The sequence below is a fragment of the Haliotis rufescens genome, unplaced genomic scaffold (assembly GCF_023055435.1).
Source record: "Haliotis rufescens isolate VD_foot unplaced genomic scaffold, xgHalRufe1.0.p SCAF_2, whole genome shotgun sequence".
Lineage (NCBI taxonomy): Eukaryota > Metazoa > Mollusca > Gastropoda > Lepetellida > Haliotidae > Haliotis > Haliotis rufescens.
The window spans coordinates 45636159-45645537 of NW_025963890.1; the positions used below are offsets into that span (position 1 = coordinate 45636159).

General features: G+C 45.3%; 2 protein-coding genes across 2 annotated transcripts; both read right to left on the reverse strand.

The window, feature by feature from the left end:
* Positions 1-528: 528 nt before the first annotated feature.
* LOC124142229 (class E basic helix-loop-helix protein 23-like) lies at positions 529-1992 on the reverse strand. Its single transcript, XM_046510569.2, has one exon. The coding sequence runs from the start codon at positions 1710-1712 to the stop codon at positions 981-983; it is 732 nt and encodes a 243-aa protein (XP_046366525.1). The 5' UTR covers positions 1713-1992; the 3' UTR covers positions 529-980.
* A 4217-nt stretch (positions 1993-6209) lies between these two features.
* On the reverse strand, positions 6210-9048 carry LOC124142238 (uncharacterized protein C1235.01-like). Its single transcript, XM_048399332.1, has 4 exons — positions 8984-9048; positions 8008-8662; positions 6792-7687; positions 6210-6243 (listed from the first exon to the last, which is right to left on the reverse strand). Exons 1-4 carry the CDS (start codon positions 9046-9048, stop codon positions 6210-6212), a joined length of 1650 nt encoding a protein of 549 aa, XP_048255289.1.
* Between the last annotated feature and the right edge of the window lie 331 nt (positions 9049-9379).

Here is a 9379-nt window from a genome sequence, read left to right on the forward strand (position 1 = left end):
CTGTATTAAATAAGGTCACATGTATTTTATAAGCGTCACAGAAATATATGAACTTAAGTCCAACAAATACTTGTATAATTTTGAAACTGTTTAAATCCTGAGAAAACTCTTCCTTGTATTTGTGTGTGTATATTCTTAAAAGCATTATCATGCGAAAGTATATAATTCTAGATTTGAAGTAAACGTATCTAACCAATGATTAGTTTTTATCCACGAATGAAATTAACATTGGGTCCGGCAGACGAATATTTATGAATCAGTTCTGATTTAAGAAACAATCTTATATCCGGCCTCTCTCGGCGAAATGACAAATTTTAATTTTGTGATTGGTGGTTATCTTAATCTTGATGAAAATGAAAGATGATCTCCAAATTGGGGGTTTAAATGATTATGAGAGTGTTACAGAATTACACAATGAATAATCAGCCTTCAGTTGTTATGAGAATCGACAGCGCGACAGCTTCACTCAGTGTCACTGACCGACAAAAACATATACAAGAACATGCAGAAAAGAAAGAAACTACCATGATGAGTATCGTATTTTCCATTTATTTTACTTACACAAAACACAATCTCTCACAGACGGCATCTACTGAGCATGTTTATATCCATGGACATGTCCCGTGCAAATGTCTGCGTCACACTTTAGTTTGTACCTCATTGTCACATTGTCACTGAGGGTAGCACGTTGCACTGAGCAATATATAGTTTCCATGGCGACACTGACCATGGGGCAGTGTTAGTTTTGGGTGTGGTGGCCCTGGTCTTCTATAGTTCTACCCGACTCTATCTCTACCTACATCCGGGTGCCATCCTCATACTGTTGACCTTATCGCCAAAGAACCTTGACCGACACAAATGTACCTTGAACACGTACCCCACAGTTTGTTCAGATGGGGTGGGAGACCGCATGTTCGCCCTCAACAGATCCCGGGTCCCGGCAGCTCGCACTGCATATCTGTCTACCCGCACCTGTGTGGTCACACCTTGTCATTGGTGCAGTGTTTGCAGGGTGGGGAGCCCGGGGGTGGGGGGTACACGGGAGCACACTTATCCATGCCTACAGCTGTGGTTGGTAGTCTCGGGAAGGCAGAGTAGGCATCGAAACAGGGGGGACTCTGGTTCATGCATGATATCATCCTTCTCATCTCTTCAAGGGCGTTAGCTTGCATCAGTATATAGTTCTTGGCCAGCAACAAGGTTGCAATTTTGGAAAGTTTTCTCACGGACGGACTGTGAGCGTAGGGTATAACTGAACGCAGTTCGTCAAGCGCGTCGTTAAGGTCGTGCATGCGACGTCTCTCTCTGGCGTTGATGTTGAGACGGACGACCTTTGTCTCCCCAGACTTCGACTTCCTGGTCCGTACTTTCCCTAGAAGGTCCCGTTCCGAATAGCCCTCTGGCAACTCTCCATCCTCCCCGCGCTTGGACAAGGTACTGTCATCGCTCCACGCACCACCTTCATCATCGTCATGTTTATCTTCGTATTCTCCGTCTAAGTCCTGTTCCTTGACCCGATCCCTGGAAGCAGGGTGGCCGACGCTGACATAGTCGTCGTCGCCGCTGTCGTTGTCGCTGTACTGTCCACCGGCGCCCCCGATCTGTTTCGTGGCCTGTGTGAGAGAAGCTAAATAGCCACTGCCCGGCATGCCTTGACCACACCGAGATTCAAAGTCCGACTTCACAGATTCGCTAAAACACGGAAACTCCATCACACGTGTAAAGTTCTACGAAGTCCCTGTAAAATCCCCGCTCCCGTTTCGAGCCAGCGCCCGTGGGAGGACTATCCGAACAGGAGATGGTCGACAAAGATGAGCAAAGTTTCTACACAAATTACCGGCAGTTTTCGGGTGCCGGGCTGGGTAGGCGGGTGGTGTCTGAGACGCTCTCACAATGTAATCCGTCCGACACGCAGGCAATCGCTTAACATGGCAGCAAAAAGGAATCGTATTAACAAATTAATTGAAGTGTTTGAGGCTGTGCGGTAAGCGAGCTCCCATTGGTTGGGGAAAGAATCCAGAAGTGACAAGCGCAAATAGAGTAGCGGCCTGCGGCAGGGGGGTGGGGCGAGGCAGATGGGGGGGTGGGGCGAGGCAGGTGGGGGAGGGGGACTCGGGCTAGGGAGGTGTGTGTTTGGGATGGGGGGCTAATCAACTCAGTAGCAGGAAGCACTGGTATCAACTGCGTGAATACTTCTCTATTCACAGACACGAATGGCTATTTTTACAGGAATATCGACTCCTATCTCCTGAGATTGCTTGTCGCTAACCAAATCCACTTGAAGTATTTCCCGGTCGTAATGAGGAACAATAAAGGCAGTTTGATAGCCAGACGATCAGCCGGGGGATGAGAGGGCTAAGTGGCCGGCTAAATGCACACGGCATTAGAAACTGTTACACAAATACCCTAACATCAAATTCACAACCCAATTTGCTAATACCATAACATAAACAACTCAAATTATTTTTTTTCGACCAAATCACAACTAAGAGTATAACATTTCTTCAAGCGCGTGAAATCTATTTCATCATTCGTCCTCTGAGATGTCTTTTTGTGGATTTATATATTATGGTAATATTCCACCCCATTACCATTCCTGGAAGTATAGAAACGGTTAAGACTGTTGGTTATATATAGAAATATCTCAGTCCTACCACTGAATATTTTCTTCTTCAGTTCACACAAAAAATGAGATCGTCAAATCAGACCTATCCCAAAATTAGTTTTCGTGGACCCGTAACGTTTGGCTGACCCTCGTGGCGTATTAATCACACACTGTACACCAACGGACAGGTTTACATGGCTGCCAGACTATTCTAAATTGCACATAGGTCCTGACACATCCTCCGATATCACACTAAACTAGTGTCGTGATGTATTGCTCTGCATCCCCATACTTGTCATCATATAGCACTCTGTTTATCCCCATGAAATATCACTGTATCTCATGGATCATATTCAGTCCCTGTTATAGCAGTCCGCACTGACTAGATGTATCTGGTAGTAAAACACGGATATTCCTCGTGAGGTGAGGTGAAATTGTGTTTAACGTCGCGTCCAAGATTATTGCACTTATATAGCGACGTGCATGCACGTCTGTGTGTGTGTGGCTGCTTGTATTAGTCCGGACTGATGCCGATTTATAGTGCTAGCTCACTGAGATACCATGCCGCAGTTTAACATGAATACCCCACTCAGACACAGTATACTGAATCCGAGCCGACCAGTCCTTGTTTAGCCCCTTAATGCCGAGCGCCAGACAGGGTAACAATAAGTACAATCTTTTAACGTCTTTTGGTATCACGCTGCCGGGGATCGAACGCTCTCCGGGCGGACGCTCTACCAGTAGATCACGGGACGGTCTTATTCTTCGTGAAATAAATGTCTATACAATGTGCGGGACAGTTACGGTCTTACTCCGAGACAAAAGATTTTACGATTTCACACTTACACAAACCTAGTGTTGACGCCGTGTGTGGAGGCTTGTTATTCCATTTAAATAAATATATGATAGGATTTCAGTTACATGTACTTCACTTTGGTAAATACAAATACGTTAAATTATGCATATCTTAGGCAACTAGACGCTCGCATCGCCGCATACGATTTATCAATTAACCGAGTTTTTGGATGCCAATATATGCTGTCAGAAACCTTGCAATCACATTTCCTAAACAATATTATTAAATGTAGCCGTCTTCATTTATATGTCATTGCATTGTCTCATCAGAAAACGGCTTCATTTATATGGCATTGCTTTGAGTCATCTGAAGAGGGCACCATCTATATGTCATTGCATTTTATCATCAGAAGACGGCTTCATTTATATGTCATTGTATTGTGTTATCCCAAGACTGCTACATTTATATGTCATTGTATTGTGTTATCCCAAGACCGCTACATTTATATGTCATTGTATTGTGTTATCCCAAGACCGCTACAGTTATATGTCATTGTATTGTGTTATCCCAAGACCGGTACAGTTATACGTCATTGTATTGTGTTATCCCAAGACTGCTACATTTATATGTCATTGTATTGTGTTATCCCAAGACGGCTACATTTATATGTCATTGTATTGTGTTATCCCAAGACTGCTACATTTATATATCATCGTATGGTGTTATCCCAATACTGCTACATTTATATGGCATTGTATTGTGTTATCCCAAGAATGCTACATTTATATGGCATTGTATTGTGTTATCCCGAGACGGCTACATTTATATGTCATTGTATTGTGTTACCCCAAGACTGCTACATTTACATGTCATTGTATTGTGTTATCCCAAGACGGCTGCATCTATATATTATTATCATTGCAATGTATCATCTGAAGAGGGCATCATTATATGCCATTGCGTTGTGCCATCAGAGGTCTACATGTATATGCCATTGCATTGTGTTATCAGCTGACGACTGTATTTATATAGCATTGCATGGTGTCATCAGAAGGCGGCTTCGTTTATATATCATTGCATTGTGTCACCACACGACGAGTACACTTATATGCCATATAAACGTATTCATCTTAAGATGACACAATGACACAATACTAGGCAGAAGGATGTTTTCGAATTTGTACTGACACATGTTTTAGGGTATATTATTTCAATCACCTTCCTTGATATAGTATGATACTACATTCCCAATATCCACCATCGATATACAGTGTGAAACTACAATGCATATACCCTTCCATAGATAAGTATAATACTGCGATGCCAATATCCCCTCCCAGATAGCAGCCACCATTAATATATTTTATGATACTACAAGACATATATACCCTCCTTGATATAGTTATATACTACAAGGCCTCAATCCCCGAACTGATATAGTATGATACTACATTCCCCATATTCACCATTGATATGTCTATTCCCTCTCTGGCATAGCATGATACTACAAGACCTCTATTCCCTCTATGGTATAGCAAGATACTACAAGGCATATATTCCCTCCCTGGTATAGCATGATACATCAAGGCCTCTATTCCCTCTCGGGTATAGAAAGATACTACAAGGCCTCTATTCCCTCCCTGGTATATCATTAAACTACAAGGCCTCTATTACCACTCTAGTATAGCAAGATCCTACATGGCCTCTATTCCCTCCCTGGCATAGCATGATACTACAAGGCCTCTATTCCCTCTCTGGCATAGAAAGATACTACAAGGCCTCTATTCCCTCGCTAGCATAGCATGATACTACAAGGCCTCTATTCCCTCTCTAGCATAGCATGATACTACAAGGAATATATTCCCTCCTTGGTATAGCATGATACTACAAGGCCTCTATTCCCTCTCCGGTATAGCATGATACTTCAAGGAATATATTCCCTCCTTGGTATAGCATGATACATCAAGGCCTCTATTCCCTCTCTAGCATAGCATGATACTACAAGGCCTCTATTCCCTCTATGGCATAGCAAGATACTCCAAGGCCTATATCTCCTCCCTGGTATAGCAATATACTACAAGACCTCTATTCCCTCTATGGCATAGCATGATACTACAAGACCTCTATTCCCTCTATGGTATAGCAAGATACTACAAGGCCTCTATTCCCTCTCTAGCATAGCATGATACTACAAGGCCTCTATTCCCTCTCCGGTATAGCATGATACTATAAGGCCTATATCTCCTCCCTGGTATAGCAAGATACTACGAGGAATATATCTTCTCCCTGGTATAGCAAGACACTACAAGGCCTATATCTCCTCCCTGGTATAGCAAGACACTACAAGGTATATATCCCCTCCCTGGTATAGCAAGACACTACAAGGAATATATCCCCTCCCTGGTATAGAAAGACACTACAAGGCCTATATCCCCTCCCTGGTATAGCAAGACACTACAAGGAATATATCTCCTCCCTGGTATAGCAAGAAACTACAAGGAATATATCTCATCCCTGGTATATCGTGATACAACAAGGCCTATATCTCATCCCTGGTATAGCAAGATACTACAAGGAATATATCTCCTCCCTGGTATATCGTGATACTTCAAAACCTCTATCCCCTCCGTGATATAACATGTCTAGAGGTAACATGGCTTCAGGAAACATGCTCCATTGTTAACGTTGTAGCCTCTTCCGGACAGCCCATGTCAAATGATGCTTTGTACAAAATTTAATCAAATGTGACGCATTCAATTGAATTACGTGTGGCATGGCGATGTCCCGCTGTTATGGAGGACTATGACGCTACACATGCCCCCTCTCCACGGCCAGGGGGTCCCTAGAGACAGGACGTGATCAATACCAGGCCCCACTTATCTAATATAGCGGCTTTTAGGGGACAATTGGAAAGTAATGTGGAATCATTTCTTTCAAGCTAAAGCGACTTGCAAAGAGAATATTGGAGTGTTGTGACCTTTGAACTATAAAATTGGAATCGTGTGCAGCATTAGAGTCCAGTCAAAATTGAAATGAAGTTGAAAAAATGTGAGTGAGGAAGTGGGTGAGTGAGTGAGTTGGTAAAAATGAGGGAGTGACAATGTGTGAGTGTGTGTGAAGTACGTGTATATGACGTGACCGTTCACTGAAGGTGGAGATGCTGGTCCTGATGCTGTACCTAGAGAGGTATGTGTAACATTGAGATATACACTGGTGTTCTGTCGTTGTAGTGAGACGTGCAAGGTGAGGTAGAGGCGGGTGTCTGACGTTGTAATGAGGCTTCTAACGGGTTTCCTGACGTTGCAATGAGACGTGAAGTAGTGACGTAGAGTCGGGTGTCTGACGTTAGCAATGAGAGGTGTAACAGTGAGGTAGAGACGGGTGTCTGACGTTGCAATGAGACGTGTAACAGGGAGGTAGAGACGGGTGTCTGATGTTGCAATGAGAGGTGTAACAGTGAGGTAGAGACGGCTGTCTGACGTTGCAATGAGAGGTGTAACAGTGACGTAGAGTCGGGTGTCTGACGTTGCAATGAGAGGTGTAACAGTGAGGTAGAGACGGGTGTCTGATGTTGCAATGAGACGTGTAGTAGTGACGTAGAGACGGGTGTCTGACGTTGCAATGAGAGGTGTAACAGTGAGGTAGAGACGGGTGTCTGACGTTGCAATGAGAGGTGTAACAGTGACGTAGAGACGGGTGTCTGATGTTGCAATGAGAGGTGTAACAGTGAGGTAGAGACGGGTGTCTGATGTTGCAATGAGAGGTGTAGTAGTGACGTAGAGACGGGTGTCTGACGTTGCAATGAGAGGTGTAACAGTGAGGTAGAGACGGGTGTCTGATGTTGCAATGAGAGGTGTAGTAGTGACGTAGAGACGGGTGTCTGACGTTGCAATGAGAGGTGTAACAGTGAGGTAGAGACGGGTGTCTGATGTTGCAATGAGAGGTGTAGTAGTGACGTAGAGACGGGTGTCTGACGTTGCACTGAGAGGTGTAACAGTGAGGTAGAGACGGGTGTCTGATGTTGCAATGAGAGGTGTAACAGTGACATAGAGACGGGTGTCTGACGTTGCAATGAGAGGTGTAACAGTGAGGTAGAGTCGGGTGTCTGACGTTGCAATGAGACGTGTAGTAGTGACGTAGAGACGGGTGTCTGACGTCGCACTGAGAGGTGTAACAGTGAGGTAGAGACGGGTGTCTGATGTTGCAATGAGAGGTGTAACAGTGAGGTAGAGACGGCTGTCTGACGTTGCAATGAGACGTGTAACAGTGAGGTAGAGAAGGGTGTCCTGACGTTGCAATGAGACGTGTAGTAGTGACGTAGGGATGGGTGTCTGACGTTGCAATGAGAGGTGTAACAGTGAGGTAGAGACGGTTGTCTGACGTTGCAATGAGACGTGTAACTGTGAGGTAGAGACGGGTGTCTGACGTTGCAGTGAGAGGTGTAACAGTGAGGTAGAGACGGGTGTCTGACGATGCAATGAGAGGTGTAACAGTGAGGTAGAGACGGGTGTCTGATGTTGTGGTGAGAGGTGTAACAGTGAGGTAGGGATGGGTGTCTGACGTTGCAATGAGAGGTGTAACAATGAGGCATAGACGGGTGTCTGACGTTAGCAATTAGAGGTGTAACAGTGAGGTAGAGACGGGTGTCTGACGTTGCAATCAGACGTGTAACAGTGAGGTAGAGACGGGTGTCTGACGTTGCAATGAGACGTGTAACAATGAGGTAGAGACGGCTGTCTGACGTTGCGATGAGACGTGTAACAGTGAGGCAGAGACGGGTGTCTGACGTTGCAATGAGACGTGTAACAATGAGGTAGAGACGGCTGTCTGACGTTGCGATGAGACGTGTAACAGTGAGGTAGAGACGGGTGTCTGACGTTGCAATTAGAGGTGTAACAGTGAGGTAGAGACGGATGTCTGACGTTGCAATGAGAGATGTAACAGTGAGGTAGAGACGGGTGTCTGACGTTGCAATGAGAGGTGTAACAGTGAGGTAGAGACGGGTGTCTGACGTTGCAATGAGAGGTGTAACAGGGAGGTAGAGACGGGTGTCTGACGTTGCAATGAGAGGTGTAACAGGGAGGTAGAGACGGGTGTCTGACGTTGCAATGAGAGGTGTAACAGGGAGGTAGAGATCGGTACCCTGACGTTGTCGTGACACAAATGTAATAGTGAGGTAGAGATTGGTGTTATAAGAGGGTAGAGAGGACGGCACGACTGTAGAGAGGGTGGCTTGGTGTGAGAAGCCGGGGTGTCGCCAACTATCCGAGAACAATAGAGTTGAGTGTCTCTATCTGCGGACTGTGTGTCGGGGGAGTCACCGATCAAAACTTATCCTGGAGCCTGTCTCTCAGACACGTACCCGTGTAAGTGATGAACGCTCAGCGATTTGTTGGGAGTGAAATGTTGAGGGTGTGTGCGAGAGATTACTGGTTTGAACAAGGCTCCCGACCCTGCACCTCTCCCCTTACACACAGCGGCGCAACAGAAGGCAAGACACGGACAAATTCAATATTACCAAAATTAATTTATTAAAAGTTGGTTAATTTAAACTTGCAGCGTATTTTGTTCGGTCGTCTCACCTCGTGTTTACCCCAGCACACGCCATATGGCATCGACTCTCACAGAAGGGCCGCTCTAGTTTCATTTCTTAAAAATGAATTAAAACTTCTTTTCATGAGCTTTAAGACTTGCTGAGTGTAGCTGTTTTGACGAAGAACATGTGTTTACAGGCCGAGTCCGGAGCAGGGAGAATAGGACAACCTCGGCAGCACTAGTTGGGCTATTCTTGTGGTTTGTATTTCTTTCCGTGCAGGGCCTGCTGACGTCCCCCCACCCACAGGCACCCTGCCCCCACCCACAGGCAACCGTCTACACCCAACTACCACGGTTTTAATTACATCGTTACATTTACCCAGTCAGAGGGTCGGTGCTACACCGTCCCGTCACAATACGGCCACACACTCCACCCTCCCTGT